Source organism: Muntiacus reevesi, chromosome 2 (assembly GCF_963930625.1).
Source record: "Muntiacus reevesi chromosome 2, mMunRee1.1, whole genome shotgun sequence".
Lineage (NCBI taxonomy): Eukaryota > Metazoa > Chordata > Mammalia > Artiodactyla > Cervidae > Muntiacus > Muntiacus reevesi.
The window spans coordinates 234,781,101-234,801,265 of record NC_089250.1 but is presented as its reverse complement, the minus strand read 5'-3'; the positions used below and the strand labels follow the sequence as shown (position 1 = coordinate 234,801,265).

Below are 20,165 nucleotides of genomic sequence, written 5' to 3'. Positions count from 1 at the left end.
GTATATCCTGTTTTATTTACCCATTCATTAATTGATGGTCATATGAGATTTTTATACTCTTGGGCTATTGCAAATAATAATATATGAATGTTTGTTTACAAGCTTTTGTGTGGACATGTTTTCATTTCTTTGGGTATACACCTAGGAATAGAATTGCTGTCATAAGGGAATACCACAAGAAATTGCAAAGTTGTGTTGAAAAGTGGCTGCATCATTGTATATTCCTCCAGCAATATGTGAGTTCTAATTTCTCCACATCATTGCTAACCCAAGTTATTAGCTTTTTTTTTTTTTATTCTGGCCATTCTGAAGAGTATGGCATTGTATCTCTTTTTGGTTTTGATTTGCATTTATCTGATGGCTAATAACGCTGAACATCTTTTTGTGTGCTTATTTGCTATTTGTATATCTTCTTTGGATAAATGTCTTTTTAAATCTTTTGCCCATTTCACAACTGAGTTTTGTCTCTATTACTGAACTGTAAGAGATCTTTACATATTCTGATAGAAGTACTTTATCAGATATATGATTTGCAATTTTCCCCCAGTTCTGTGGGTTTTTTCACTTTCTTAAAAGTGCCCTTTGAAGAACTAAAGACTTTAATTTTGATGAAGTCCAAATTTTATATAACTGAATCATTTTGTTGTATACGTGAAATAAATACAACATTGTGAATCAATATACTTCAATTAAAAAAAAGAAAAAAACCTCAAATGCTCCCAGTCATTTCTCTCTTGGGTTACTTTGGCCAATCTAGATGTCTTCCGTTGTTGTTTTCCTTTGCTTTGGATAGAATCTGCAGAACAATGTTGAATAAAAGTAGTTAAGAGCGGACATCCTAGTCTTGTCCTCACTTAGGAGAAAATATTCAGTTTTTAACCATTATGTATGATGTTAGTTGTAGGTTTTTCATAAAATGACCTTTATTGAGCAAAGTGTAATCTAGCTTTTTTTAAAATCATGAAATGGTGTTGGGCTTTGTGAAATGTCTTTTCTGCATCTATTGAGATACTCATGTTCCCCCCCTCCCCCACTTTCCCATTAACAGTGCATTGATTATTTCTCATATTGTGGAACCATCCTTGGATTCTTGAGATAGAATCAGTTTGGTCATCATGTACAGTATCTTTCATGTGCTGCTGGATTCAGTTTGCTAGCAATTTGTTAAGAATTTTGGCATCTGTATTCCTAAGGGATATTTGTTGCCAGTTTTCTTACAATGCCCATCTAACTTTGGTATTGAGATATATTCGCCTATAAAACAAGTTGGGAAGTGTTTTCTTTTCCATTTGAATGTTATGAATAGGTGTTCTTTACTTTTTTCGTCCCTCAGTGAAGCCGCCCGGTCTAGGGGTTATGTTGTGGGTAGATTTTTTTAAAAATTAGTAATTCAGTCTCATTATACTGTTATTATTGTTTCTATTTCTTCTTGATTCAGTTTCACTAGGTTGTGTTCTTGAAATTTATCCACTTCATCTAGGTTATCTAATTTATTGGCATGTAATTATTCATAATTTTCTCTTACAATCATTTTTATTTCTGTAATGTTGGTACAAATTTTTCTTTTTCTTTGTAATGACATGTGGCTTGCAGGATCTGTTTTCCACCATGGATTGAACCCAGACCTCTATCAGTGAAAAGTGCAGAATTCCAATCACTGGACCACCAAGAAATTCCGATTCTAGTAAGTTGAGTCTTCTTTTTTGGTTGATCAGTCTAGCTAAAAGTTTGTCAATTTTGTTGACCTTTTAAAAGAATTACCTCTTGGTTTCATTAATTTTCTCTATTTTCTATTTCAGTAATTATGCTCTTACCTTTATTTCCTTACTTCTTGCCTTGGGTTTAGTTTGAGTTTTTCCTAGTTTCTTAAAGTAGAAAGTTAGGTTGATTTGTGATTTTTTTTTCTTACTGTAGATACTTACAGCTATACATTTCCCTTCATGCACTGGTTTGTTTACATGATGTCGTGGTATATTGTTTTCATTCATTTCAAAGTATTTTATAACTTCCTCTGAGATTTCCTTGACTCACTATTGGTAAGTTATTTAATTTTCACATATTTGTAAATTCCCAAGTTTTGTTACTGATTTCTAACTTCATTCTATCGTGACTGGAGAACATACTTTGTGTGACTTGGTATTTTTAAATTTGAGAACTTTGGACTTGCTATGTGGTCTATCCTGGAGAATGGTCTTTGTGTACTCTAAGAACATGTATTCTGCTATTGTTGGGTGGTGTCCAATAGATGTTTCTTAGGTCTAGTTGATTTATAATGTCCTTCAAATCGGTTTGTTGATCTTTTGCCTACTTGCTGTATCCATTATAGAAAGTGAGCTATTAGTCTCCTACTGTTATTGCTACATTGTATATTTTTCCTTTTAGTTTTGTTAGTTTTTCTTCATGTATTTTGTGGACCTGCTATTACGTGTACATGTCGATAATTGTTTTATTTTCCTGATAGATTGACCCTTCAGTCATTGTAAAATGTTCTCCTTTATTTCTAGTAACTTTTTTTTTTTTGGTTTGTTTTCAAATCGATTACTCTTTTATCAGTATAATTACTCCAGTTTTCTTATGGCTATTTCATACATACAATTGACATATCATGTATCTATGATAGATATGATCTAAATCATATATACCTAAATATTTCACATATACATATAAATATATGCATTACTTAGATTATGACCAATCCAACGCAGGCATGTCCAATCAGTGGAGATTATATGCTACACACTGCTAGGACACTGCGTAAGTCTTTGGAGAAATTCAGATTCCTTACCAAAATAAACTCAAATAAGGGTCTATTTCTAACCTGTTAAATGGACAGATTTTAAAAAGTGGAATGAGAAAGCCCTTAAAAATATGAAACACTCTTTAATGGCATGGGAAGATATTAGTATGACATGGTAAATGAAAAAAGGTTACAAAATGGTACGTACAGTTTAACCTTACTCTGATTAAAACAATATATAACATGTATATCCAAATAGCGACTCAAAGGTTAACAGTCATGTCTGTGTATTCGACATGGGATTTCTGTTTACTTTGTGCTCCTCTTCCTCTCCTCCTCCTCCTGGTTTTCTATAATATTGTCTTATTTTTCACTAAGAAAAAGGAAGAACAATTTAAAAATTTATTATGATATTACGATGTGGTTATACACACACACAATTGAAATACCCAGCCATAGAAAAGAATGAAATTTTGACATTTTTTGGCAACATAGATGGATTTGGAGGGTATTATGCTAAGTGAAATAAGTCAGACAAATACTGTGTGGTATCACTTATATGTAGAATATAAAATATGCGACAAGGATATATTGTACAACATGGGGAATGTAGCCAATATCTCATAATAACTATAAATGGAGTATAACCTTTAAAAGTTGTGAATCTCTACATTACACACTATAATTTACATAATGGGGCTTTTCTGGTGGCTCGGTGGTAAAGAACAAACCTGCTAATGCAGGAGACATGAGTTTGACCCCTGGGTTGGGAAGATCGCCTAGAGAAGGAAACGGCAACCTCTTCCAGTATCCTTGCCTGGGAAATCCCATGGACAGAGGAGCCTTGTGGGCTACTGTACACAGAGCTGCAACAGAGTTAGACGCGACTTATTGGCTGAACAACAACTGTTTACATAATATTGTATATCAAGCATACTTCAACTAAAAAGTGTTATTTTTGCCTGTTAGTAATGGCAAAGATGATTTTAAATGCAATGCACAGTATTAGTAAGAAGTCAAATCATACATAAAATATGTGTTGCTAATGGTGGAATAAACTTGTTACCTAATGTCATTACTGGCATTGGCAATACAAATGAAAAACCTTAAAAACAGAAGTATTTCACTTCTAGGGCTTAAGCAAGTCATTAGAGATGGATGCAAAAAATGAATATATAAACTCAACTGTCCATTTTTAGGTTTTTGGTTAAATTACATCCTTAAGAGCAATGTATGTATTAAAAATCACATTTGCAGGATACTTATTGACATACAGGCCTGAATATTAAAAGGCCCAACAACAAACATTATGTCCTATATAATACTGATTTAATATGAAAATGTATGTTTCCTAAAGCTACCAACAAACTCCCATGCAACTAGATGGCTTAAAACAATAGAAATTTACTCCTACCACAGTTTAGGCCAGAAGTCCAAAATCAAGGTGGCGGCAAGGCTGGCTCCTCCCAGAGGCTCTGGAGAATCTGCTTCACGCTTCTCTCCTAGCTTCTCGTAGTTGCTGGTAATCCTTGGTGTTCCCTGGCTCCTAGCTGCATGGCACTGATCTCTGCATATTGCCTCATGGCCCTCTCCCTGTGTTTATGTCCTCCTCTCTTGTTGTAAGGACACCAGTCATTGGATTTAGGGCCCACCTTAAATCTAGTATGGCTGCATCTTAACTGATTTTATCTACCAAGATCCTATTTCCAATGAAGGTCGCATTCTGAAGTTCTGGGTTGACATGAAATTTTTTGACACTATTCAACCCACTATATGTATATAACTTACATATAAATAAGATTGGATAGCTCCATGAACAATATTTCAGGGTAGGTTGATGGATAATTTAAATAATTTTTGTTTTTCTGCATTTAAAAATAAATAGCTTATGTTCTGAAGTTGCATTTATGTAAGTTCTAAATTTATTGTGTGAGTTGAACATCACTTGTAGCCAAAAATTACTCTCCCCGCAACTCACTTTTTCTTCCTACAGCTCAAATATATAGAATACATCATTTTATATATCATGTATCTTCTTGCAAAAACATCCAACATAGCCAATTCTTCCTCCAGCACTGAACATATTACTGGTCCTCTGGGTAAGCATCAGATGAAGCAGCCGACTTTTGTTTACCTTATTTTACAAAAATGAAAAAAAAAAAAAAAGATTTTCTAAGCATGACAGTATAATTCAATGTGGTCAAGTCAAATGAGTGAGTGATGAGACTCCACTGTTCCACTTTCACAGTTTGAGGGAAAACAAATTTCTTTTGTATTTACAAAAAAAAACAAAAAAAAAACCAAACACTACAAACAACAGTGATAAATTAGAAAAGCCTCTATAACCAATGGAAAAATAATTAACTGATTTCCACAATGGATTTCTTTAAGAAGTTAGGTATATTTCTGAGACCTTCTGGACTTTTAAAGGTCCAGGAGAAGAGAACTTAAGGAAATAATAACATTGTGGGTATAATTATAGCCTTCTTCTGTCTCTTAAAAATTCCTCCAATGTTCGCTTTCCTTTTAAAGATTTATGACTAATGTTTCTTTCATAACTGGAATAAACTACATATAAAATAATAAAAGTATTGTCATGTACAGAGGCTGACATCATGGGTAGTCAAAGAATATGTTTAATAAAAAATAATTAAACTTCCATTTGCTCTATAGAACATCATAGAAAGTAATTTAATAAATTACAAATGACTTTTTAAGACGTTTGCTCAACTACAGAAAGCAAATTCAGACTACACAAAACACAACTGGTAAATATTGCAAATGTCCAAAAGAAAAATTGGACTAAGACTTGAATCATGAAACCTGAAACAGGGCTATAAATACAAGGCAATAACAGCTATAATTCTTTTAGTAACTACCAACACGTACTTGGATATCCTTTCAACTGCAACTTTAGTATTATGTAATTCTACTGATTTCTTTTTTTCTTATAACCCTTAACTTTACACAACCATGTTTGCATGTTTTTTTTTTTAAGCTGATAGCTGGACAACTTTTCCCCAATCAGTACTAGACAGAAGTATCTTGAAACCCAAGAGAATGTTTAAAGTTAGTATTAGCCTTAATGCTTTGAAAACTGCCACTGCCTTTATTACATAGAAAGAGAATCACTAAGATGTTAACCAAATTCATTTGATCTAATTAGGAAAATACTTTATCTCATAAATTTGATATAAATTAGATTTTACTGACAAGATTTAGGGTTTTTTATTTCCCTTTTAAACTGGAGACAGAAAGGAATGAAGATCATGTGGGTAGGACTAGAGGGAGAGAAGGGAAATACGGATGGTGCTGAAATACTCCACCGGCAACCTATGTTAACTGTGTTTGAAAACTTTGGCTATCTCATAGGTGTATTCTAGTTAAACAAAAGTGCAATACTGCAAAGGGAAGATACTAAATATGTAATATATCATTTTCATGATGAAGAATTACTACCCACTTCTCCTGGAAGGGCATTATAGTGACTATTGCTAAGACATTGCATAAAGGACTATCAATTCAAAGTACTATTTTGGGAAAATACAAAAATCAATACAATCCCAATGGAACTGATATAATTTTGTAAATACATGTAACACTGTCTCTCTAATAAGGGATTATTTTACATACAGAAACATAGTTTACTGGTAAAGGTCTTGGAAAATTCAATATAATTGCTTGATTCTTGACAAAGCAATAGAGTTGTATCAAAACAAACTGAAAGTTAATTTTTCTGTGGGAGAGAAGTGGGGTAGTTTTCCCCTAGCAAAGTTTGTCACTGACTTATTTATTTAAGTACCAGAACAATGCTTCTCTCTCCTTAGGATGTAAATGATATTTTATAAACAATTTAACTCTGTTTTCAATGTATATGAAGGTGAACCTGGACCTCTACCTTGTCAGAATAATAGCAGCTTTAGCAGGAGAAACTGTATCACAAATCAAATATCAGACAAATTTTACATGTTAAAGGGTTCTAAGAAATTGATCAGAAGCCTTAGACTTCCTTTTTTTGTGGTTTACAGGAATAATGTATATATTTTTTGAGATTATTAAAAGTGCATTTTCAAAATGGGCAATTCAGTATATTTAACATAAACTGATAACCCAACACTGATTCTGGGCCAACATTTAATCTGCTTATACCTAGAAACGCAAAATGAATTTAGACTATCTGCATATTACTTTAACCTATTATCTGTTAATTTTGGAATATTTCCATGACATAAAACACAAATAGAAATCTACACAAATAAAGCAAACAAACAATTTCTTTTACATGAAGTATGCTGTGTTGAAAAGTTCTTTTCAGTGGTATTTCATGATTTACCTTTTCTGAACCCTGGAAACAGACATTACTCATCTGAGACATAATTATTTCTAATAGGAGGCCAAACTTTGAAAAGTTAAAACTAAATGTGTCTAGAGGGTGTCAAAATCACATGACACGGGATTATTTTATGACTTAATTTTACTGATTTTAGAGTTAAGCTCAGCAAAAAGCAAGTCATATTTCTTGCCCGATTAACATGATATATAGGATGTGTTTAAAAAACCCCTGAAAACAAGTATAGAATTAGAAACGAATGTAAACTTCCTAAACTAACTCAGCTGAGGTAACAGGTAGCCAGTTAAATTGGCCGATTGGGAAACTTATTTCTTCTTTAAAACACACTTGTACCTGAATTGGAAATATCAGCAGTGCATCACAACACTAGAGCATTTTCATGTAATTAAAGCAATGGATGGTGATGTAGATTCTACAGCTTTCATGACATTCATTAGCTGCCCAAATTATTGCTGAGTTTTGATCTGTAAATTATAGGTGTCAAGGAGGCTGTAAAACTATATTCAAATTAAATCAGTAATATGCATAAAGTATTCTGTGTTCACTGCAAATATATTAAATATACAACTCTTATTGAGCATAATTTTCATAAAATTAACCCCCAACAAAATTATAATGCCTTTTGTTGTAATTTTACACCTTTATGTATTTGATAGTACATACGAGTTCAGAAACTTATGAATCTTAAGAAATATTACATGCAAAACGTCTCTGAAAGCAGTTTGCACTTCTAAACAAATAACTGAAATGTTCGGTCAGTAAGTTATTGATGCACTCAACACTGGCGTATTTACAATTAATAATTAAAGGGAAAAAAAAATCCAAAATCAGTTCATAATTTAAGTGCAGTCTGAGAATCAGTCTTCATTACTAGAATCTGAATCCTCGGATGACGATGATGTACTATCAGATCCAGATGAAGCATCGGCTTTCTCTGAACCCTCATCTGTGCTGTTTTCATGGAGAGGACTCGGTTCAGTTCCCCCTTTGTCTTCCTGATCTCTAACTCTGGAATCTTCTTCCTTTACTTCCATAGACTTAGATGAGCCTAAGTCACTGTTTTTGTTTTTCTGTACATCAAAACTGTTGGACTGAGACAAAGTTGGAATATGAAGATTAAGGCCTGGAGTGAGAAGCATCCCTGGATAAAGAATATTAGATAGTAACAGTGGGTTCAGGGCTAACGGGCTGGCAGCTGCAGCTGTACTTAATGCAGCAGCAGAGGACGCTGCAGGAGAACCTGACACAGAGTTTTCACCGCCGTTCTCGGAGTTTTGGCTCTCTGTCCTTTCTTTTTTCCCTTCTGCCTCCTTAGAGTCATTTCCCTTTTTTTCTTCTGTTCCGGATTCTGTCGGCTTTGTCAGGAGCCCTCCCATGCCCAACAGATTTGGCAACCCAGTCATTCCCGACAGCAGCATGGGGAACATGGCGGCCACGTTTTTAGCTTCTCCTCCAGAAGAAAGGCCAGCAGGCATTCCCATCAGCCCTGCAGTCACTTGCAGTGATTGCAAGTTTTGTAGGTTTTGTTGTAAGGCCTGAAGAGTTGTGAGGTCCACACCTGGAAGTAATCCATTGGCTAGCAAAGGATTGCCTGAAATACTGGTGGCAGTTGCAGCTGCTGCTGCTGCTGTGGCCTTCGCAATTCCACTTTTAGGTCGTCTCCCTCGCCTGCTTACTTCCTCTCTGACCACGGGACCAGTGAGAATACGTTCATACATACTTTCTGGAAGAAATCCCTAAAAAAAAAAAAAAAAAATCCATCAACAATAACCATTTTAAAATAAAATGAATAACTATTAACTTATGATACAAACAAGCCATTAAAAACATGAAATTATTCATAAACTTATTCTGCATTGATACAAAATAACCAATTATGAAAGAGATGACCCAATTTTATCTTATTTTTAAGGAGGGCTTGAAAGAGTTCTTCCACTTCTCATTTTATCTTGAGAGCCTCTGGTTCTCTCCTGTAGCTATGAGGCACAGGTTTGTAAAATAGTTCTGGAAACTGGAAGACCCAAAAAATTTTATTCCTGCCATGCCCTTACTTGTTCACATCACCAGAAGACTAAAGAAATGCCCTTCTTCTAGTCTGGAAGAGCAGTATGCAAAGGACAGAAGTAAGTAACGATGAAAATGAGGTGCTTCTGACTCTTTTCTGACTATCCCTTTGGGAATAACGGAGACAGAGCCACGATGCGGGAAAAATCACTTGGCTCAGAACAGTGGTAGCACCTGCAGACTGGGAAGCACCAACTCCCAGGCAGTGGAGAACAACCACGGGGAATTTCTTGAAATTCCCCCAAGATTTTCTGAGGTTCAAAACTCCTAGAAGAACAAAACAAAATGAAACAACCCACCCTCCCACAACAAACAAACCAAAATTCCTAAATTTTAGGAGTTTAGAACCTCTACATCAGCACTGTCCAATAGAAACAACGTAAACAACATATGTAACCTAAAATTTTCTAGTAGCCACAATAAAAAAAGGCAAAATAGAAATATGACACCAGTTAGTGTACACTGATTCTGCATTCTAATTCAAGTATCTGAGAAGTTTGCAATGTACTCTGCAAAATAAAAATTGTGAACTAAAAAATATCATCACATATTTATGGAATATTTTGTTAATTCTTAACTTAAAATTTAATCTAAGATGGCATTAAATAGCATTTTATTTAAAAAATGATGTCTGAACTAGTGTTCATGAAATACTCACAGACTGCTTAACAACATCCCCCCATTCAGGAGCTACTCCATATTCTGCATTTTCTTTCAGGAACCGACACAAATCTTTCAGAGGTGGAGCAAATGCACCTCCAACCTATAAACGAAAAACAAACTCTCAGACACTTAAGAGCATATTAAATGTGACGACATTTCTTTCTTTTAATCTGTGCTATTCAGAGTTTATTTCTTTAAAACACATATATTCTTTGAACCACTCTGACAATCCTTATTATAGTAAAGAGGACTACCACAACCCATAAGAACTATTAATATACTACATAAACACATGCTAACATAAATGTTAGATGTTTCATGTATAGTTCCTTGGACAGTAAAATAACTACCATGTACTGTGAAGTTACTATGTTGGGTAGGCAGTGTAGCCTAGTTAAGAGTATATCCTTTGGACTCATCACACTTACCACCTACAACTTGGGCAAATCAGAAAATCTTTTTGAGCCTCAGTTTTCTGATCTGCAGAATGAAGATAACAATAATACCTCCCTCATACGGCTTTATGAAAATGAGATAATTCAATCACCTCAGCAAAGGATCTGGCACATAATAAATATAAGTTGTTATTATAATACTGCCAAGTATCATGCTAAGGACTTTAAGTACATAATTTATTTTAGTTCTCACTATATCCATTTGAGAATGCATTATTTCTATTTTTCAAATGAAGGAATTAAGCCTCAGAGAAGTTATGCAAGCTGCCTAAAGCTAACTAGTAAGTGTCAGGGTCAGCCTTCAAACTCAGGTCTCAAAAACCAATGCACTTATCTTTTATGCAAATTGATACCCTAAAAGTTGTATTTGTAGGCATCACTGGAGTTTTTTTTTGGTCAGGTTGGATGCCAGGCTGAAATGCCCCAGGCTGGATGAAGCATAAGTTGGAATCAAGATTACCAGGAGAAATATCAATATGCAGATGACACTACCCTTATGGCACAAAGTGAAAAAGAACTAAAGAAATTCTTGTTTAAAGTGAAAGAGGAGAATGAAAAAATTGGCTTAAAACTCAACATTCAGAAAACTAAGATCATGGCATCTGGTCCCATCACTTCATGGCAAAAAGATGGGGAAACAGTGGAAACAGTGACAGACTTTATTTTGGGGGGCTCCAAAATCACTGCAGATGGTGACTGCAGCCATGAAATTAAAAGATGCTTGCTCCTTGGAAGTAAAGTTGTGGCCAACCTAGACAGCATATTAGAAAGCAGAGACCAAAAAAAAAAAAAAAAGCAGAGATATTGCTTTGCCAACAAAAGTCCATCTAGTCAAAGCTATGGTTTTTCTAGGAGTCATGTATGGATGTGAGAGTTGGACTATAAAGAAAGCTGAGCACCGAAGAATTAATGCTTTTGAACTGTGGTGTTGGAGAAGACTCTTCAGAGTCCCTTGGACTGCAATGAGATCCAACCAGTCCATCCTAAAGGAAATCACTCCTGAATATTCATTGGAAGGGCTGATGCTGAAATTCCAATATTTTGGCCACCTGATGTGAAGCACTGACTCATCTGAAAAGACCCTGATGCTGGGAAAGATTTAAGGTGGGAGGAGAAAGGGACAACAGAGGATGGGATGGTTGGATGGCATCACCGACTCAATGGACATGAGTTTGAGTAAGCTCCAGGAGTTAGTGATGGACAGGGAAGTCTGGCGTGCTGCAGTTCATGGGGTTGCAAAGAGTCGGACATGACTGAGTGACTGAACTGAACTGAACCCTAAAAGTATAAAAATAAACATATCCTTTTAAATATTTAAATGATTTCAACCTACTAATTTAATGTTCCTTTGGAGTCTAAGGACACTCTTGAATAATTCCTTTTCCCACAGCTTTCTGAATGAACACGTACTATATCTTGTTAGGATACAGACAGGGTTTAATGTGGCCAGTCATAATAACTATTATTGTTATCTAAATATTTTCTATAGTAAAACTTAGTCTCTCAATTTTCTGTTTCTAAAATTTCCTTTTATTTATTTTATTTATAAAATTTCCTTTTTATTATCTCCTTAATTAAGCTCCAGTTTAAACTAGAGGCCCTCTGTATGGTTCAAAGCCTGTACTCTAGAAACTCAGAACAATAAAGAAATCTAAAAACCAAGGGAAATGAACAGGTCCTTTACCGGGCTATTACAATTAAAAATACAATTTAGGATGTTTAATATTCAACCAAGTAAAAATTTCAAAATGGTTCCATGTCCTTAACACTGGCTAAGACAAATTTATTCATACCTAGAAAGTTTAATTTTTGTTACAAGATGAAGTGCAAAGATTTGTAACACAATCTGTGTAAGCACAAAATTTAAGTAAAATGCAACTAAAATGTCATCTTGTTCTTCCCTTAATACATTTGACATCATTTTAATCTACTAACAAAAGCTGAATAAACCTGGGGAAAAATTAGTATTAATTTTAATGAGTTAGTACATACAATAATATTAAGACAATTGTTATTTTAAAAATGGTATTCTTCCAATTTCAATACTTCTGAGAAATTAAAATGATTTCATGTATTTTTATACTAGCAGTGAGGTCATTCAACAGAGAGCAAAACAGAAGTAGGGAATTAACTAGGGATATATGTAGGGTAATTTAATTTGTGGGTGAAGGAACTCAATGAGAAACTTGATGATCTTACTTTGAAGGCCATTTCTTTTTTGTTTTTTTTTAAACTTATTGTGCTGCTTGCTCATCAGAATAAAAAACAATAAAAGTGTCAAAGCTATAAACTTACAAAAGGGTGCCTCAACTGTTCTATAATTTACTTTGTGAGGTAAAAGAGACATATACCAATCCATACATAAAACAGAAACAATTTGGGGAAACAACTGTTGAACCGCATTTGATTCAGAAACAAGACTGGAAAAACCTGGTCCTCAATAAATAAAGCAAGAAGATAAGCACGGGGTACCATTTGTCTCTAAGATAAGACATTTTATCTTTGCTTTAAGACATATGATTTAAGGCATTTAATTTCCACCCATCAGGAAATTATGTAATATGCCAATGCTGATAGAAGACGACACCTTAAGGCCTAATGATGGAATTATCCATATGTGATAAAGATATATAAATCTGTAATGGCTATGATGAGAATAGTGTTCCGTTTCAGCAGAGTTTCTCAACCTCTGCATTACAGACCATTTTGGATTGGTGTCGTGGGGGGTGTCCTGTGCATTGCAAGAGGTGTAGCAGCATTCCTGGCCTCCACCCGCCGAGGCCAACAGACTCCGACCAGTAGCTCACCACCTCCCCAACATCCACCTCCTTCATCTAGAGATAAGACTATCAAAAACGTCCCCTGATCGCTCAATGTCCGTTGCAGGACAAAGTTACCCCCTTTTGAGAACTACTGCCTTAGATGCAGTGCCCTGGTTCAGTGCCACTGCAAAGGTACAGATATATAAAGTAACTTATTTCATTCGACAGCTTAGCCAAAGGTGTGGGATTTGAAATTAGACTGCATAAAATTGTAGTCTGTGTCTTTCCCCTCAAATCTTCTAGATTTAACCCAACTAGGTCTGTTAGAAAATACTGCATAATGAAACAGTGTTCTAAAGATTTCTTACATAGTGCATCAGTATGAAAAATTAACAACAAATATGCAAATACCTTTCTGGCATTTCTTCTGTTAATCAGCTGAACACGTTCTTCTCCAGTGAGACTATTAACGTCTAATTTATTGGGGTTTCTGCAACGATGCCTTTTTTGTTTGGGTCTCCCCTCATGGAGTTGCATTCTCTAAAATATATAGACAAAGAAATAACTGTAAAATCTTTAACTATGCAAATGGAACAAAAAAGCTGATCCAAGTAATTTAACCATGTAAAATTGAAGATATATGGTATGTATAAGATATAGTAATACAGTTAACCTTAAACAACATGGGTTTCAACTGTGTAGGTCCACTTATATGTGGATTTTTTTTCAGTGACTACACAATCCATTGTTGATTGAATCCAAGGATGTGTAACTGAGGACATGGAAGGGTAACTGTAACATTATACTTGAATTTTTGGCTGTGGAGGGTGGCATGCGTCAATATCTCTTAGCTCCTGTGTTGTTCAAGGGCCAACTATTTATGTTATACATTGAAGGGATAGTACATAACACCACGTTACAATCCTTTTGCTGTAGACATACCATAGTAGCATGCGAGAGCCAAGAAACCATTAACATCAAGTGCCCTTGGGAAATCATACCAACATTATGCTGTATTTTCTACTCAAACAAATGTGGCTTATAGCAATGTCTTAAAATTGTTTTATAACATTATATAAAACATTGTGATAAAAGGGTTATTTGCAGTGAAAATGATGAATGGCTGTAAGTTAAAAAAAGTAATAAAGACTCCTTTGCAGTAGTAAGAGAAAGGTCTGAGAATCTTCAGAGACTAGAGTAATTATTAATTGCCAAAAGAGCAAGAACTTTATATTGTTCACTGTTTTATCCTAAATCCCTTACAACAGTAACTAGCACATAGCAGCTGCTCAATAAAAATTGACTAAATAAATGAATGTTATTTACTAACATGTTAAGAAGTTACCGGTATAACAAATCATTCTCATCATCTTCAGAAAGCAGTACTCGTTTTATTATTGCTCATCTTACTGAAAACCTGTCCCTTACAAGAGCTTTATTTGGCTTTTTTTTTTTTTAAATAAAAAGAATTAAGTGGAAGTTTGAGAATTTGTGGCATTTTCTGAAAGAACTAGGGATATGAAAGCCAAGACTGAGGTACCTTGGTTATAATAACAATATAAAACACTACACACACACACACACACACACACACACACCCCCACCCCAAGTATAGTCACATTCTAAGGCAATTAATTTTTTTCCCTCTATATGGTATTCTTTCATTTTTCAAAAGGTTTTCATTTACAAATCATTGACTCAGTAAATATTTACAGGTAACCAGGTACCATTCTCTGTATCAGAAATTATGTGCTAAATCCTGGGGCTACAAGGTGAATAGGACACAATCCTTAAGCAGCTCATAGGGTAGGGAACAACATTACTGGGTTATCTTCGTAATGGAGGCAGATGGCGTAAGACTACTACTGGCATACAGGGGATATGCCACTACTGTTTTACCTTATAAAATATATAGAAACAACAAGGGAGACCAACACAAAATCTGGTACATAAGCATCTGACAGTAAAGCACTGCAAGCTGCAGTAGTACATTTCTATGAGTAAGAAAGTCACATGCCCATAAGACAGTGAGTAGCAAGTATTTCAGAGGATAAGGAAAATGCAAATGAATATATCTGTTCTCATCTTGACTAATATAATCCATGTACCTGTATTCTTATAAGATCTTAAGAATAGAGGTTTGGACAGTGGGTTTTAGACTTATTAGCTGTGTGGCCTTGCACTATTTATTCAAAATTTCAGTTTCCATTTCTTTATCTATAAAGTTACAACAAGGCCATTCTGATAAAGTTTGGGAGTGTTAAATGAGATTATGCATGTAAGTGCTAAGTATAAAGCCAGGTACAGAGTTAAGTCTCAATAAATGTTTATTTTACTATGATCATTTTTATTATTTTAAAATAAACTTGAGGAAAAGGATTGGAGGTTTTATACCTTTATAACTGTCATTGGGTCTATGATAGTACTCTGTTTATGAGCGGTGACTTTTATTAAACACATTGATGCAGAATGAAAAATGGAAAATAATATTATATCATAGGAAAGATGTTCGTTAGTTTTTGTTGCTAATTTTTCCTACATCTTGGGCAGAACACATGTTTAACATAAGTGGGTGAGAATTTATACTTCATCATTATAGATGTGATGAATCATAGAGATAAAATATACTAAGATTTATAAGGTATCACCTACAGGAATAAAAGCTCCTAAATCTTCCACATAACCTGGGTGCTCCTTAAGCCACTTTTCCAAATCCTTTCTCTTCGGTGCATCATCGCCTGCAAGTCTTGTCCCATCTTTAAGGTTAATAACTGGAACAGGAGTTTCTGTATCAGGAATTCCTTGAGGTTGAGTATAGGATAGCGCTGGATTTATCCCTGTAGAAATCTGTGAGGTGGTTAAGCCTAACGCAACCTGTAGAAAAACACCAAATGAAAATTTTATTTCCATGTGTTAGCATTCTGATTTTGGTCCAATGAAGCAGTTCTTTTTGAAGAGAAACAAAAATTGTTTAAAATTTCTTCTAAGTCTTTCAAATTTAAAATTTTCATGAATCTTGGCCAGTGCTAGACTGTACTGAGATGCAATCTAAAACTATACAGTATACTCCTAATTTTCCAGTTATTTTTATTGTTCACAAAGCAGCAATATTTATCTTTATTTACTAGGATGAATTTTGGACTCAAGGATCAGTAGTTTTTGAGCATTACTTTACTTACATGATTAGGTGGTTTATTTCTGTTAAAAAAGAGGATGTCAACACCTTCTACATTCTTCCTCCTTCCCCGCCTTTTTTTGACTACAGGCTGGTTGTCTAATAAAACTCCATTGGCACCAAGGGTTGATTGAATGGGAGTACCTAACAAATTAAAAATGCAAAAGAGTGATAAAAATCTAGTTCTTAAATTAAAAGTAATCACTTGTGGGGGGATGGACTGGGAGTTTGGGATTAACAGATGCCAACTACCATATATAGGATTGATAAACAGTAAGTCCTACTGTATAGCACAGGGGACTATATTAAATATCCTGTGATAAACCATAATGGAAAAGAATGTGTGTGTGTGTGTGTGTGTGTGTGTGTGTAAGTGACTCACTTTGTTGAATAGCAGAAATTAATACATTATAAGTAAACTATACTTCAACAAAATAAAATAATTAATGCTTGTAATGAGACTCATGATCAAAATAAAATGTTAAATTCAAAAAAACATAGTTTTGTTTTTTTTTTAACTAAAAATACCACCCCATTTTTCATTTAAAAACCAGGAGAATTGCAATCCAGGCCTCCTTCAAGTGTTAACATGTCTCCCCCAAATTTTCCCTTGGATAGCCACATATCTTTTCTTTCGTCCCCTTTCAGAGGAAGAAGCATGCCTTTCTCATGTACAAGGCAAACCTTTCCACCTTTTTTGAACCCATTAATTCCTACTTTTTCTATTAAGTATAAGTTTGTTTTACCATTTATCTTTGCCTTTTTGGTGCCGAAATATCTTAATCTATATTAGCTTTGTATCAACTTAAAATCATGGCCCAACACAAACAAAAAACAAACTTTCTTTGGCTTTTTCATAGCCTTCAAAACTTTTGAAATGCTATCTGTCATGCTCCTCTTTTTCATGACAAACTTCACACCTCAAATTCCCAAAGTCCGCCCCTGACCAGACTATTTAAGGTATTTTCCCTAAGATCACCAGTGTTTCTTGCCAGTTAAAGACTCCTTATTTCAGTAGGCACTCAATAAAAAAACGTTTGTAAGAGGTATGAATGAAACAGTTCCATGCATTCATTTTTTCCCAACAGATACATATTTTTAAATAGCTACGTACAAAGGACTAGGATGGTTCAAAGGTAAGACACAGTTCCTGTCCTTAAACAGTACATCATCTAGAATACTCTTATGAAAGAAAATATTATTAAGAATGAAATGTTTGCTTATAATGGTTCAGCTTGTAGTGAGAAATACATTTTCAGTCATCCAAGGAGAATTTCTTGAGCAAGTCCTGTGTACTCATGAAAGACACTTCCTTTTCTTTTTTAAAAACAACAAAAAACCCAGCAACCTTAATTTCTTCTTGAGAGTGATTTTCATAAACATTACTGATTTATTTTGGGCTAGAATCCAAAATGGAAAATTTAACTTACTCTATTTCATAAAGCCTGTGTTGTCTTTTCTAAGATGTAATTATAATAATATTAAAATTTAAAATAAATATTACTTTCTATTGAGTGCCTACTAGTTGTTGCCATAAACTAGGCTAAGTGTTACAAATGTCTTCTTAAATTACCAAAAACAGAACAAACAAGACAGAGAGGTATTAAGCCAATTTTATAAATGTGATCAGAAATGTTACGCTGCAGGCCCATATCACAACAGTTGGTAAATGACAGAATTCAACTCCAGGCTCTTTAGTTCTACCATCTTTTGATTACTATTCCAGGTGGTTTCTGGAATAAACTAAAGACTTATAATTTATGCTATTTTACTTTCTTTCATTAATTTACATTATATATCTTCATTCAAAGCTTTTAGATAAAATTCAGAGGCATACTCATATAAACATAAAAAGGGCTTAATATGAAGAATTATAATAGCACTTGTTCAATACCTAATTCTAAAATCTAATTTTAACATCTGTTTAGCATCTAATTATGTGCCAAGTTCCATTCCAGCCACTTCACACGTATTATTTAATCTACCTAACGATGCTACCTTTCCTCTGACCCCAACCCCTCACGTCACAAACAAGAAAAGGCTCAAAAATGTTAACAGGTTTCCTAAGAGTCCTGTAAGAAGACAGAGCTAGATTTCTCATTGAAGGGGATTTCCCTGGTGGTCTAGTGATTAAAATTTTGTGCTCCCAATGGAGGGACAGAGGTTCAATCCCTGGTTGGGGAACTAAGATCCTTCACACCGTGTTGCATGGCCAAAAGGAAGATTTCACATTTGCAATTATCAAGATGAATGAGATATAATTCTTAGATAATTTTATCTAGTTTTAATGTTTTGGCTTTTTAATATTTTGTATAGGTGCAAATTAGTGTTATAATTACTACTGACACTATTAAGACAGTATTATTTACCAAAGAATTACTTATAGGCAAAGGCTGTAGTCTTTGAAAGTCTTCAGCTGCAATAGCAATAAAATGTTCAGATGACAGAAGTATCAATCCCACTTTATAGTTCTGGAGTTATCAAGGTACAAGCAGCAGTATTATTAAACGCATTTATGTTGGGGAAAAAAACCCCAGAGCTTATCTTCCCCACCTCTTTCCATTTTCTGATGGAAAAAAGAAATAACAACAACACTGCCATTGTAAGCACAATTTGAGGGATTTATATTTCAGTAAGAGAACTATGGCTCATTCATACTTGTCTGAAAGTCTAGTAATTAGAGAATTACAGTGAATGGTAATGAAACTATGAGACAAAATTCTGATGACTCTAATTCATAATTTAATTATAATTTACATCTAGAATATGGTAATAGCAGCTACTGGAAACAGCAATCAATTTAACATTTATAATGCAGCATTATTTCCCAAAGTTTAGGAAATTCACACCCTGCACAAGCACAGGAGTTGTGAAATGCTTTCATGTGTTGGATGGCAACCGAAATAGGGTCCTCAACTGTATGTGTGCAGAGGTGCAAAGGCAAGTCCAGTCACTCATCTGCTTTTAACTGAAAAGATGTATTTTTTACGATTAGTATGTTGTGGTCCATTCATTTTAAGACTCAACTACTCTTAACTAAAATTCTCAATTGTTGACAGCACACTTCAAGAGGGACACAGACAAACTAAAGTACAACTAGATCAACAGGAACAAAGCAAATTCTCATGGATGGAATCCTCAGTGCCTTTAGAGTACAGAACACTTGGCACCAATTCCGTATTTAATAATTACTGATTCACGTTGACAAAAAGTTAGAACAAAACACAGTCTCAAGGGGAGGTATTATCATTGTTTTCAAAATGTTAAGACTATTATGCAGACATTTGACTAGGTTATTTCTGTGATGCCTTTAAAGACAAAAATACATGAAGTAATTAGCCTCCAACTAATAAAAAAAAAAAAAAAGACAATCTTTGAGAAGAACGAATTGAGGGCAGAATTTGCTTCCAAAGAAGAAATTTTGTGGTATTTTAGAGCTTTTTTATGATAAAAGGGCTGTTTAAAGTAGACACAATCTCGTTCTTGCTTCCAGTATTCTGTGAGTAAGTGAGGATTTAGGGAGGACTTAGGAAGAATGGACTATTTCATGCTGAGGCAGTGATTACCAGCATATTCACCTGATAGTGGTATGGATTTTGGGAAACTGGTGAGGCTGCTCTCTGACGCACCTTGAAGGTCCCGAAGCCTAGTGAGGTACTGTTGCTGTCCAGGAGCACAGTCTTCACTGTCCGGTGGCCTTCTCTGAGTGAGCCCTTGCTTCTGAAATGTCAACTTCAAACCACCTTCCTGTTAAACAGATGCCATTATCAAGAAAGAAGTGATTAAAATCACTGCAGTATATTAAGATAAATTTTTTACTTTGAAAAAGTGAGGTAAAAACCCTGAAAAATCAGTCACGTTCTCTTTTTGTTCATACATCAACTAGAGAAAAACATTTAATCAATTTCTATAATGAATATTAAAATTTATATCTTTAAGTGGAAAAAAATTCTAGGTA

General features: G+C 34.5%; 1 protein-coding gene across 11 annotated transcripts in view; it reads right to left on the bottom strand.

Moving 5' to 3' along the window:
- Positions 1–2,854: 2,854 nt before the first annotated feature.
- The window catches only part of CHD9 (chromodomain helicase DNA binding protein 9), a 222,929-nt gene continuing 205,618 nt past the window's right edge, over positions 2,855–20,165 (bottom strand). For 6 of the 11 annotated variants that reach the window (XM_065925328.1, XM_065925332.1, XM_065925331.1 and 3 more), the window contains exons 34-39: positions 19,786–19,954; positions 16,212–16,351; positions 15,685–15,906; positions 13,444–13,572; positions 9,811–9,915; positions 2,855–8,824 (exon numbers count right to left, since the gene is read on the bottom strand). In XM_065925328.1, the coding sequence (XP_065781400.1) occupies positions 7,946–8,824; positions 9,811–9,915; positions 13,444–13,572; positions 15,685–15,906; positions 16,212–16,351; positions 19,786–19,954 (1,644 nt within the window). In that variant the 3' untranslated portion in view covers positions 2,855–7,945. The remainder of the gene's footprint in view (positions 8,825–9,810; positions 9,916–13,443; positions 13,573–15,684; positions 15,907–16,211; positions 16,352–19,785; positions 19,955–20,165) is intronic. The other 5 variants (XM_065925334.1, XM_065925335.1, XM_065925337.1 and 2 more) reach the window with 3 other exon arrangements.